Here is a 13,975-nt window from a genome sequence, read left to right as displayed (position 1 = left end):
GCCATGCATATGGGACTTCAGGAGAGGCTTACTGGACATATATTAAGGCAGCCCAGTGTCACTACAAGCTGTTCTTTGACTCTCCACTACCTATGTGGCTGGAAGCAGACCTTGTTCTAGACCTTGTTCTAGTTCTCTGTGCCACTGTCCCCTTTGGGCTGCGTAAGTGTGACTACTTGAGTCGAGCATGAAATTCTTAGAAGGCGTGAATATCAGCATTCAAACAGGGTGACAGGATGACAAGCAGTAAACTGGCCTGGTGACATGGCATGGTCAAGAGATTATTCGAGCCGGGGGGGTGGGTCCTTCAGGAAATTGAAGTTCTCTCATGGCGAAGCCAAGAAAAAGGAGCATAAAGTCTGACAGGCAGAAAGAAAGGAGGAAATTAATTAGGAGGATGGAATGGAATCTGAAGCACAACTAGTTAAAGATATACGGTAAAAATTTCAAAAACAGCTACTTCGCATTTTCAAAGTAATTTAGGCCCTGATCTTCAAAAGTATTTTGGTGCCAAATTCCTATTGACTGCTGTGGGAATCAGTTGCTTAAATACAGCTGTAGTTCTGAGTCTGAGGTGCTTAGGGGTATCTTAGTAGAACATTACGGTCTCAGCGGAGATCAGGGTCCTGTTGTGACAGGTGCTGCACAGACACAGAGCAAGAAACGCTCCCTGAAGAACTCAAAGCTCAGTTCCAGTGAGACTTACGATATCTCTGCACTTGGAGATGGAGGTAAAGTCTGTCTTTGATCAAGCTAGCATGCAAAAAATAAATTAGACCTGCAACTACAGAAGTTAGCGCCATCCGAGCATCTAAGCGTCCAAAATGCTACAAGCTACACACCACCAGGACGACATTCTAAATTTCATTGAAACTCAGCGATGAGATCTTAAGAGAGTGTCACAAGAAATACCTGATATCCACTGGGTACTCCAGGAGCTCATGGACTCTAACTATAAAGCTGGCAGTATTTTAAAGAAGCCCCATTGAGAGCGCAAGAACAAACCATCCCGATGTGCAGATAGACTAGCAAATATGGCAGGCGACAAGCTTGGCTTAAAAGTGAAATGTTCCGTGAGCTTAAACACTAAAAAGAACCTTGCAAGAAGTGGAAACTTGGAGAGATGTCTAGGGAGCGGTATAAAAATATTGCTCGAGCATGCAGGCTTGTAATCAGGAAGGCCAAAACTGGAGTTGCATTTATCAATGAATGTGAAGGGTAAGAAGAAGTGTTTCTACAGGTATGTTAGCAACAAGAAAAGTCAGGGAAAGTGTGGGACCTGCAGTGAATGGGGAAGGCAACCTAGTAACAGACGCTTCACAGACAGGATCATCTCCCAGACTGCTGCACTGGGGGAGTTAGAGGAGGAGATGAGCAGCCCTCAGTGATGAAAGAACAGGTTAAGGACTAGATAGAAAAGCTATATGTGCACAAGCCCATGGGTCCAGATATAATGGATCCAAGGGTGCTGGCTGATATGATTGCAGAGTCATTGGCCATTATCTTTGAAATCTTTTGGTGATCAGACGAGGTTCTGGACGATTGGAAAAAGGCAAATATAGTGTCAATCTTTAAAAAAGGGAAGAAAGGGAACCCGAGAAACTATAGACACCTCAGTCCCTGGAAAAATCATGGAGGAGAGTAACGTGATCAGGAACAGGCAACATGAACTCCCCAAGGGCAAGTCAGGCCAGACCAACTTGATTGCCTTCAATGATGAGATAACTGGCTCTGTGAATATGGGGAAAGCAGTGAATGTGACATATCTTAACATTAGCAAAGCTTTTGTTATGGTTTCCCACAGTACTGTTGCCAGCAAGTTAAAAAAGTATGGGCTGGACTATAATGTGGATAGAAAGCAGACTAGATCATTGGGCTCAACGGGTAGTAATCAATGGTTCACTTGGCAGCCACTCTTAACCAGATATTGGTCCTGGGAACGGCTGTGTTCAACATTATTGATCTGGATGATAGCATGCATTGCACCCTCAGCAAGTAAACAGGCTACACTAAACTGCGGAGATAGGTTGATACGCTGGAGGGAAGGGATAGGGTCCAAAGTGACCAAACAAATTGGACGATTGGGCTAAAAGAAATTTGATGAGGTTCATTAAGGACAAATGCAGAGTCCTGCACTTAGGAAGGAAGAATCCCACATACTGCCAAAGGCTGGGAACTGACTGGTTAAGTGGCAGTTCTGCAGAAAATGACCTGGGGATTACAGTGACCAAGAGGCTGGATACAGGACAGTAGTGTACCCTTGTTGCCAAGAAGGCTAACGACATATTGAGCAGCATTAGTAGGAACATTGCCAGCAGGTTAATGGCTCAATAGATTATTCCCCTCTATTTGGCAATATTCTTAACTTCAGATACAGAAATGATACCTGCATACAATAGGATCATCATAATTAATAAATCATAACGTTCCCAATGATATCACACATGACCCATTGTGCATAAAACATGTCTTAGTTATGCCATATTCATATAATAACACTATATCTACAACAACTAGTGTCATAATTTGATTTCACCTCTTCTCTAGATTATAATCTTTCTCAATTACATAATTTAAATCTTTTGTCCCTATCAGATGCTAGACCCTCCAGGAGACCTCAAAGGGCCATCTACCCCTCTGGAAGAACTGCCACTGAGCAGATGTATGTGATAAACTCCAGAGTGTAATTAAGTAGCCCTACCTCCAAGGATACCTGCCTTCAGTACCACTCGTTTTTTGTCTGCTGCGCTCCCAAAGCAATCAAACTTCCTGAAATTGCCAGACAGAGCCAGAGACTGTTGTACACAACATGGATTCCTTTTCTTTGGGTTTGCTTTTGAAGTGAAGGCATCATGTCAGTCTCCAGTTTGTCACAGTGGCTCTTTGACCGGGAGCAATTAATTTTCCAGACCTTGATGTGTTTTTAGGGCAATAAATGAAAGTTTCTGTACTGTTCTTTAACTGTAGAGTAGTTGTAAGGGTCTTTAAGGCACGCCACACAGAGGTTGGTAAGCTATGGGCGTCTGTCGTGTCATATTAGCATGATATAGATGTGCTAGGTTGAGCACCTGCTTAATAAAGGTCCATCATGAGCAGTGTGGATTCTGATTTGGGCTCGTTACATTTTTCTATATTTAACATAAAACGTCAGGAGGAAAACCTACTTTTGCCTCTTCCTGAGAAGGGGGTCTGCCCTGATTCTGAACTCACCCCCATAAGTCAGCAGGGACCGCACTGATATTAGTGGCGTATGATCAGAATTAGGTCCCAGATGTGCACATTGCTACTCGCAGACACAGGCCGCAAGTGCAAACTGCCCTCCCAGGGGAAAGCGGAGGCTGGGCTATAAAACCACTGGCGAGCTAGAATCACTTTGCACCATTTTGCAAGAACCACTTGCTAATTTAGAAGCCAGTGTACAACCATTTCCTAAAGGGTGGGAAGGCAAACTCTGGTCCGCAGGCCACATGCGGCCCTCGAGACTGCCCTTTAAATAGTCCCTGGAGGCCCCCCCCCCACGCTACATCAGGGAAGGTGAAGTTGAGAGGTGCATGTACACTCCACATGTTGAAAAATAACTCTCTGGATGCAACAAGCCCAGTCTCCTGGGCTAATTACGATAAATGAACCTATCACACGCAGCTGCACAGAAAAGCCTCTGCAGTTAAGCTAAAGGAATAGCTCCATGCACTAGCAATGGTAGTAGGTGCTCGTCCACTCTGCGGACCAGCCACTGGAAGAGGCCACTACACACTTAACCAGCTTTTGCAAGTATGAAAGAGAGAAACCTATCACAGTCGTTTTAATCTCCCATTATAGTGAAAGTTTTGCCCAGTTTCTCTAGGTGTTTGCTGTGTGTCTGTGTCACCAGTGGTGAGACTGTGACACAATCTTCCTCTTCCCAGTCTGAGAAAGTCCATCAGCACCTAGGGATCCTTGCTGCTGTAGGGCATGCTTTTAGCCCTATTGAGCCCTTGCTGAAAACCAGCTTGCTGGCCAAGCTAGCAGCCGTCACTTTTGGTTAAGGACATATGACAGAGTGCCAAGTCCTTTACAATTATGTTTCCGACATTCAATGTGTCATATTCAGGGGGTATTATCCCGGGGAGGAGATGCGGTCACAATGCCAAGTTCCGCATCCCATATTCATGAAGGATACTGCTTATGCATATGAACCATTCCATTTGTTTCAATTCCACTGCTTGTAATACTTAAGTGCCAATCACCATCAGGAGGGCTCTAGCCCCAGGCCATGGCCAGAAGGGACCACTGTGATCATCATGTCTGACCTTCGGTATAACAGAAGCCAGAGACCTGCCATGAAATACTTCCTAGAAAAGCTTTTACAAAAACACACTGTCTTGATCTATAAATTTTCAGTGATGGAGAATCCACCCTGACCCTTGATAAATTGTTCCAATGTTTAATTGCTCTGTTAAAAATTTACATCTTGCTTCCAGTCTGAATTTATCTAGCTTTAGCATCAAGCCACTGGCTCGCGTTATACCATTGTCTGCTAGGCTGAAGAGCCCATAGTCACGTTGTCTGGAGTGACTCCCAAGCCAGAGTGCCAAGCTCAGGACACATAGTTAAAATGCAGTAAAGACAACCTAGACTGATGGCAAGTGTTATAATTAGATTTCACCAACCCAGTGCCCCTAGAGTCACGAATCTATCTTCCTACCCAGACTGGCCCTAGTGAAAAATGTTCACTTTATCCAGAGATCAAAATAATCATGTTGATTCCAGTCCCAAGACACCCGTGATGATAATATAGCATTCAGGCTTTAATATTTTTCTGAGATAGACTCTGGGGTTTTGTTTGCCCATTTGATATTCTTATATCCTTACTAATATGTGTGACAAAAAAGACACTGTGTGTTGATTGTGCCCAACCAGATGGGTTTGTTAGTATAATGAGAAAAGATAAGAACGAGCTCTAAAGTGCTGCTGGTTCTGGTGGGAGTTTAATATGCGGCTGCCTCAACTCCTATCACAACAGACACTCAAGCAGCCAGTTGGGAGGAGGCAAAAGGGATTGTGGGAGTGGCATAAGAAACACTAAAAACCAAAGAAAAGCCTGACCTTGGTCAGTACACAATCGCCCTCCCTAGCCTTCTCATGGGGGTACAAGAGAGGGGGTATCAAAGACCCCAGACTCACAACCCCCCAAAACAAAACATGCCCATAAATTGCAAGGGCTGCTGCCAGGGCATGCACTACAGGTATAACCGAGCTGCTAAAAAAGAGGAAGGGGACAGGAAAAGGTCTATTGTTGTACAGACTGTGCATTATGCTTGCTTGGTAACGCCAATAAACATTGCATTGCCTGCACTTCAGGCTCTGCTCTTCTATGTTCTGTCATGACAAGAACCAAGAAAAGGAAGAAGAGCCCTAACATCATTTAGCCCACATCACTTTGTACCTTAGATCTCACACCAAAGACAATGCTGGCAGCCAATCCTGTAAGACACTAACAAATGGTTTATTAAGGAGAAAAAAGAAACAAGAGAGTTATTTATAAGTTAAAGCAGGCAATTCATATACACAGGTGAGTTCAGGCTACGGTCTCAAAAGGTGACAAAGAGGTAATAATCTCTCAGCATTGAATGGCTTTTCAAGGTTAACCCCGGCTAACCAGCATGGGGCTTTCAATGGTTATGTTTAGGAGTCCCTGCCACTCAGAAACCAAGCAGCATAAGAGACATTCTGTTCCTCCTGAAACCCCATATCCCCAACTTTCCAAAGTCCAAAACCAATGGGATGAGTTCCTGGAGGGAAGGGAAAATGAAATCAACATAGTTTGCTTGGCTGCTACATAATACATCTTTTGCCTTCCATGGACTGTTCCTCTACGCATGATGACCACTTTACATTAGTCAAGTCTTCTTTATTGAGTTACACAATTACAGAGGTTTACAATGCAATAACATAACATAGCTTTTTTACCATGGGCTCTAGAGATTATAAGTGAGATAAACACACAGTACCCTACAAGCATTTTATAAACTCTAAACACATTTTAATTAATTTTACATCTAATAGCGATTTTGATAATGCTAAAACCAGTATGCAAGGCTGGTTTCCAGCTATGCATTTTTATGGATTTAGTGAGTCCCGGGCCTTGGCATGAACTCGCACCCTGTTTTCCAGGGTCATACTCATTATTAAATATTTGTTCCCCATGTTGATACGTACACTTGCTCAAGTCACCACTTAACCTTCTCTTTGTTAAACCAAGTAGATTGAGCACCTGGAGTTTATCACTGTCTGGCATGTTTTCCAATCCTTTAATCATTCTTTTGGCTCTTCTTTGACACCTTTCCAATTTATCCAATTTATTCTTGAGTTGTGGGCACCAGAACTGGACAAGAGTGTCCAGCAGCAATGATATGAGTGCCATACACAGAAATAAAATAACCTCTCTGCTCCTATTCGATACTCCTTTGTTTACGCATCCCAGAAGCCCAATAGTTCTTTTGGCCAGTGTCACACTGGGAGCTCATGTTCAGCTGATATCCACCACAACTCCCGAATCCTTCCCAGAGTCACTACGGGGTGAAGGCCAGGGTGTTCAAAAGAGCCTAAGGGACTTAGGTTCACAATTGGATGCCAGGTCTTAACTCCCTTGAGACGCTACTTGGAAAACCCCATCCCAAAATCTCAGTGCTGTTAATGGGGAGCAGAGTCAGGCCAACATCTTGTGCTTCTGACATTATGTGCTTAATTTAGTCTTAGTCTCCCTGGATGCCTAGTAAATTCTGCTTCTAGCAGAAAGATGAGGAACTCAGCTGGCTTTCTATTAAATTAATACCTGGCCATAACAGTGAGAGAGAATTTCCATACGAGCTGTTTGATTGCCCAAAACTAGGTGCCATATTCTCACAAAGTTTTTGTAGTTAAGCAAGCTGAATAATGCAGACCACGCAAAACAAAGTACTACGGGCCGGTGCCATTTATTCTGTGCTCCATCTGTAGGGCTCCATCTGTAGGGCTTTCTACAGCCTTGTTTAAATAACACCATTTGTTGCTTTCTTTTAGTAAATAAGGTTTCCTCCACTGTAATGTGTAACTGTAATAGATTAATGTGAAAAAAGAGCTGAAAACAAAGGAATGTCTAATTCTCGCTTGAGCAAAAAGGAAAGAAGTACCCCTGCTTAGTCATAGTGCTCTAACGGCTCTTATCTAAGGGCTAATCAGTTCATTGCTGAGACACTGATTGCATCTAGTTCACACAGATTCTCCTATTTGCGCTTACACACACACACACGTAAAGAGAAATGAGCACAGATAGAAACCGAGTGCGGCTGGCATTGCCTTCTGTCCCCAGGCTAGCCCTGCTTCTCCAGAACACAGTGCCCTGCAATGATCCTTCATCGCTATGCACAGTCATCGGGATGATCTCCTGCCCCAAAGGTGATTTGCAGCTTTAACAGTTTCTACAACTATTTGGTGAAGCTGCCTGACCATTTCCCTCAGTGCCACCCTGACCCTCCTTCTGGACACGAGTGCAAATCCTTCAATACGACACAATACTTGTGTACGCCCATTGATGTCAATGTGCATGTTGACTGTTCTCCCAAGGAAATGAGGGGGCTTCTCATAGCACTGGGGTATGGTAGAGCTGGTCAAAAACTGGGGCTGGGAGGGACAGTAAACATTGATAAAAAACAAAATTTCAACTAAGTTTTCCAGAGCATCTTGCACTAAAGCAAAGGCCCGTGTCTCCAGTGGCTGCCAGGGAGTGAAGTGCTCAGCTCCAGAGTCACAGGTAGGTACCTTTCCTCTGGGAGACGGATGGCAGGCAAGCACGTGGATGTTTCCTCTCCAGTCTTGGCGTATGGGTGCTGGGACATTTGGCAACGATAAGCAGGATCCCTGTCACACAGACGCAGATGGTGCCGGCTGCAGCCATCCAATATGAATAGCCCAGTTCATAGGTCACCCCTGGGATCCCAAGACTGACCTAAAACGGAAGGTAGACATTGAGCTCAGTGGATACCAGGTGCTGGCTGTAAGCACCAAAGTTAATTTTTCAGCAGGGTCTGGTAGGTTTACTGGGCTAAATGCTCTGGACTTCTTGTAGAGCACTTCTCTGGCTTTGCTTCACATGAGGTCAGACACGAGGAGCACAATGCTCCCTTCTGGACTTGGAGTCTCTGACATCTCCTGGTGACTCCGTGTGCACCCCTTCAAAGTCTCAGATCTTGGGCTGTCACCTGTCTCTTGGGGTCGACTCTTGCAATGCCCCCCCTCTGAGACCAGGCGCTGGGTTGTACGGGTAACCCCTTCTGGAGATGGCTGTTCCTGACATATTATTTGTTAGTAAACAATTCCCAAGAAGGACAGCACCCCTTGTGTTCTTGGCACCAGGTGCTAAGATACAGAACTCAGGACTAAGAAGCCTGAGATGAGACACCACTCCGAGGCAGCAGGGAGAAAGCTTCACCAATGCAATGACAGTGGTGAGTGGTGATCAAAACAGCCTTCTTCAACAGAATAGTGCTTATTTAGAACAAATGCCTTTAGCAGAAAATATATTTGTTGCAAAACACTCTATACACATGTCCAGTTTACGAGGGATCTGGCTATCTCTCACCCGGGGACCTTCGCAAGGCTGGCCCGAGAGACTTCTGTAAAAAACGCTCTCTGGGGCAGCTTGTCTCTTTTTGAGATCACGTACAACACCCATGGCAGCTTCTGGAGAGTGCCAACTCCTCTTTGCATGGATCAAGTCACTTTGTAAGTGGTTACAGCCCTCTTCTCTGATAACCTCCAGCTTTGGAAAACAAGCCAGGGTACTATTGCCTTTCAAGTGTGTGCTTGGGCATTCGTCTCTGGGAAGCCTGTGTGCTGCTTTTCCTTACAGATCCCACTGAATTTGAGCATTAAAGGTACGTGTGATGGAATAGACCCCCCCCATAATTCACACCCTACACCCTGTTGTAATAGCCTTTGTACATGGTCTGTCTCTTGAGGTACCATCTGGAAAAACTCATAATGTGATGGCAACGTTGTATGTGAGATTATAAGATTTCCCTGTATGATTAAGCGTGCATGTTCAAAACTCATGTAGCACCAAAATACGGAAAATATTATTTCCGTAAAGGAATAACAAACAATATTGCTGGTCTGTCTGGGAGAAGGCAGGACAGTGCAGGACATAGATTTCTGGGGAGGAAGTGTGTGGTGGTCACCTTGGAGTATAACCAAGGCTGGTGGGAGCCAGGTTAGGCCTGGCAGGCTGCAGTTACACAAATACATGTGGGGAATGGCTTGCATGCTTACGCAGGTTGTGACATAGCCCCTTACTGCTCTGAATTATACACCGGTATGTCACAGCATGTACGAAACAGTCCCTACCAACAGTGAAATTTACAGGTACAGTCACACATGAAATTCTAATAATCCATAGAGAATAACTGCCTCTCACTCACCCCGTTTCTTGAAGTGCAGTGGCTGAAAGTTTATGGTGCTTGACTACAATCCAATGGGCTATGGTTCTGCATCTCACTCGATCTCCCACTGAAAGGGCCTTTCCAGTTCACCCAGCTGCAAACGGTGTGCCTTACCACTAGGCTGAGGCTGTCTCATGCTGCCTACTTCACTCTCATATTTTTTTTGCTATGAAACTGATGTACCCTTAACCACATCAGCCTGACAAGTCATTGGCTTGGAGGAGCCTTGACTGAATCAGTGACATACAGTGGCCGTAAAATAATCATGGCTCAGTCCTTATAACATTCCATATCAGCTCCATGACTGTCATCTGGATAGTATAAAAAAATTCCCCGAATAAGACACATTAGTAGACTGATAATTTTCATGTTTATAACCAAAACTGGCTCGTATTTTACTCAATAGCTGGGCTAAAATGAGGCTTCAGAAACAAAGCAGCTGTTTTTATATAAATATTCCCATCAGGAAAGAAGACGCGAAGAACTCCATGTAAAGCACATGCTAGGCCAGAAAGATGACATCAGGTCTCATCCAGGTGTGAATTGCAATAGCACAGAAAATCCAAGTATCAGAGGGTAGCCGTGTTAGTCTGGATCTGTAAAAGCAGCAAAGAATCCTGTGGCACCTTATAGACTAACAGACGTTTTGGAGCATGAGCTTTCGTGGGCGAATACCCACTTCCTCAGATGTCATGCATCTGAGGAAGTGGGTATTCGCCCACGAAAGCTCATGCTCCAAAACGTCTGTTAGTCTATAAGGTGCCACAGGATTCTTTGCTGCTTTTACAGAAAATCCAAACGCCTGAGGGGACAAGAGGGCCTTTTGGTGCTGTGGTAAGACAAATGGTAAGACAACATGCTGTTCTGTTAGGCCACATGCAAGAGGAAATCCATTGCACAATTAGGAAGATGGATTAGTGGGGATTCATTGAAGAATCTGTAATTAGTCATACTCAGAGACAGGACAATTGGCCTGTACCAGTGTGCCAGCTCTTATACTCAAATATTCCAAAACAATAGCACTAAATAAAGACTAGCTATTGGCGATGAAAGGGGAATTTTTTGTAATATTTTACGATGCTATGTGCCTTAGTTTCCCTTATAGTTTGCATGGCTACCAGGGAAAGCACTGCGAGAAAGCTCAGTGACATAAACCTGTGTGTCACCTCCCTTTCTGGGTGGAATGAAGAGTCATTAGGAACTAGTTGAAACTGATGCAGATAAACAAGGGGGCCAGAGACACAATGCATGCGCCAGTTACTCATATATTTCCCCACCTTTCAGCAAGGAAGCTGAGCAGAAACTCCAGCTCAAGAACAAAGGACTGGAACGTATGAGGTGGGGGAATAAAAGTTTGGCTTCCGAAAAGATTCTGGGCTCAATTACCAAAATAGTCCACTATGATGAGGTAATGTCCTCTGAATTCACATAAACCTGCAGCTAGTCTCTTCCAAGGCTTGTCTGGTACGAGTGTTATTAGAAGGTCTTTGTGTTTTGTTGATCTGTTACTTGTGCAGTGTTCACATGCAGCTACTAAGGAAGGAAATCAGAGAAAGAGAGAGCACCTGAAAATGGAGTTCGCTTCAATTTGGCTGGTGTTCTCGCTGACCAGGATGGTCTATGCTTTAATCTTCATTTCTCTATGCTAATCTAAGGCCTTCCAATGTGTGTTCCAGTTGACTAATAAAACCAACTGTTTTGAAAACACTGCTTGATTATCACTGTAAATACTTAGTTTCAGAGCAGCAGCCGTATTAGTCTGTATCCGCAAAGCTGCCACTAGCACTCCTGTTATTTTTGTAAATACTTAGTGATGTGCATAAATCCCTGAAGAGTGGATAAGTCTCTACTAGGAATCTATCTTGGAGACAATGAACAGAGATCACGACGTGAAGCAGGAGTGCTGATGCCCTAGAAGTTGAGTCACAGGAGGCAGTGGACAAAGGAAGAGTCAGACTTGTTGGTTTCCCCCAAGACACAGTTCAACGGCTAGGAGCGGAGCACCGATACTGTGGATCCGTGACACCGGGCAACAGAATATTTCCACACTGCAAAGCACCAAGACCTGCAGGGTAGGTCCAAGGTGCAGTGCCAGAGCCCATATTTCAATATGCTGCCCAGACCACAGACCACTGTCCATTCTAGTGCCAGGACACCTTCCTCTCCTTCAGAGTGGTCTGTATGGAATAAGGCCGTGTAACTGTGGTTACGCTCACAGTGGGGTTAACATTTCCTGGGCTTATCATGCAACCCACTTATAGTTCTGTTTGTCAGATATGCTATCTGGTGGGTTTCCTACAGGCACCACAGTGAGGCACTGCAAGGCAACATTCAATGTCACACATCTGGCATCATTAAACATACATTAAGCACTGTACACAATTGCCTTTTGCATTTCACTGGGCCAGATTTGCTGACTGTGGCCTCCATATTTTGGGGTGTGTATAATTACTGGTGGAGTTTTGAACCCTCGTTTCTTGGCACCCACAATTTACTACTCACCTCCCAAATAGACTTTCCACGCGAATTCATCTGAACTTGAGTAGCTGCTCTTATGAACTCTGCCCACTGTGAAATAGCCCCCTTATCTCCTGCTTGGAATTTTCAGCACCAAACATCTAATGAGAAAGACTAGGCTTCACCTATCAAGGCCTATTGTTTTGTATGGATGTGAGACGTCAGCATTTACTAAGAGGGGATAGAGACAGCAGAAAACCTTTGACAATGAAGTGTTGAGATGAGTTTTTGAGCCGGTAAAGGAGAATGTTGTGTGGAGAAGATCTAACGGGGAACTGTGGGAAATTGATGGAGAACCAAGTATAGTAAATATAGTGAAATCCAAGTAAGTTCAGCGGGCAGGGCGTGTGGTTAGGGTGATAGAAGACAGACCAGCCCTGTGTCTCTTGGAAGGACATCCTTATGGTGGCCGCCTTCACGGCTGATCATGGAGGAGATGCAGGGATAATACTGAGCAGGCCCTAAGAGCTCTTCAAGTGAATTACCATCAATAGGAAAAGTACACCTTTGACAGAAAGCGAAGAGGTTAAATTCTGAGCACAGTCCAGGACATACTGGTTATAGAGCGAGGGAGCAGCAGTGGCGGTTAGAGTTTACTCCGCCATGCCGTGGTGGAGGAATGCCTAGAAATGGAGATACTACGTGCTGTGCTCCCAGCTAATCATGATGACCAGCACCATGCAGAACTGTGTCCCACAGACATGGGATTCATACATTCTTCAAACATTAGTTTTCTTTAGCTGGGGGTGGGGGGAAAATCCCTTTAAATCCGGATGTCCTTGCCATGCCAGTCGCATGACTGAGAAATCAAACACTGAGCCAACAGGAATTAATCACTTCTTCTAGCGCTTCTCCCTTCCTGGGGTGTTGCCATTATCCTTTGGGGAAAGTTCTTTATCTGAGGCCCAAGAGCTCTCTGAAAGACACAGTGAAGGTGTGTGAATTGCCATTATCATTGTTTATTTGTGTTGCAGTAGCAGCCACAATGTGCTGGGCATTGTCAAAACACACAAGGCTTCATCCAAAGCACATGGAAGTCAAGGGAAGCTGTTCCAATATTTCAATAATTACTGACAAAAGGCTAAATGACACCGGTAGTCACAGCATTGCATAGTACAGAGCTTGAAACAGCTGCTGTGATCGTAGATGCTGACTCAGTGGGTGCTCCAGAAAAAAAATAAGTGGGTGCTTACAACCCACTGGCAGCTAATTCCCACCTCAGCGCCTCCCACCCACCAATGGCCCTGCAAATCAGCACCTCCCCCTCCCTACCACGCCTACCACCTGCTGTTTCCCGGTGTACAGGAGGCTCTGGGAGGGAGGGGGAGGGGGGAATGGGGCACGCTGGGGAGAGGGGCGGAACTGGCTGGGGAGAGATTAGGTGATTGTGGAGCTTGGGGGAAGCGGTGGGGTAGGGCACTGGGGTTGATTGTCCCTTGGGTCTGGAGGAAGTTGGCACCTATGGTCATGATCCATGCCATGAAAAATGAGGCAGCAGTCATTCTGGACCCTGCTCGTCAAAAGGGCCTAAGGGAGTTAGGCACCCATTCCTTAAAGGTTCTATTTAAATTCTTGGCCTTTTAAATCAATTCATGGCTTTTTAAGGGCATAAGGGAATCATAATGACCATCCAGCCAGACTTCCTTCTTAGCACAGGGCAGGAACACTCACCCATATCTTTTGGAGGGACCTCTCTTTTTAATTTAAAGCCGCCAAGTGACAGAGACTTGACCAGCTCCTTTAGGGTTGTGTTTCAATGATTGATTAGCCTCAGTTTTCTGGCACCCTATTTCCAGTTTTATCTTTGTTGAGTTCTACTTCCAGCCGTTAGATCTTGTTATGATTAATTATTTGGTCCTCAGAATAAACACTCTGCCTAACCTCGACCAACGCAGCAAGTGGCAAACAGCCACAATAGCTGAACATTGTGTATCCCTCTGGAATGGCTATGCTCCGAAAAGGCTACAGCACACCAGCTCCACCTTTCACCTTGCCTGAGG

The 13,975-nt window shown here is 44.9% G+C and overlaps 1 protein-coding gene across 1 annotated transcript in view; it reads right to left on the bottom strand.

Annotated features, from left to right (window-relative positions):
* Nucleotides 1-5,557: 5,557 nt before the first annotated feature.
* LOC115637047 (claudin-16-like) overlaps nucleotides 5,558-13,975 on the bottom strand; it is a 30,613-nt gene continuing 22,195 nt past the window's right edge. The window contains exons 5-6 of the mRNA XM_030537884.1: nucleotides 7,780-7,966; nucleotides 5,558-5,771 (exon numbers count right to left, since the gene is read on the bottom strand). Coding sequence (XP_030393744.1) covers nucleotides 5,665-5,771; nucleotides 7,780-7,966 — 294 coding nt within the window. The 3' untranslated portion in view covers nucleotides 5,558-5,664. The remainder of the gene's footprint in view (nucleotides 5,772-7,779; nucleotides 7,967-13,975) is intronic.

Source organism: Gopherus evgoodei, chromosome 18 (genome assembly GCF_007399415.2).
Source record: "Gopherus evgoodei ecotype Sinaloan lineage chromosome 18, rGopEvg1_v1.p, whole genome shotgun sequence".
NCBI classification, from domain to species: Eukaryota; Metazoa; Chordata; order Testudines; family Testudinidae; genus Gopherus; species Gopherus evgoodei.
This window is presented reverse-complemented; position numbering and strand designations above follow the sequence as displayed.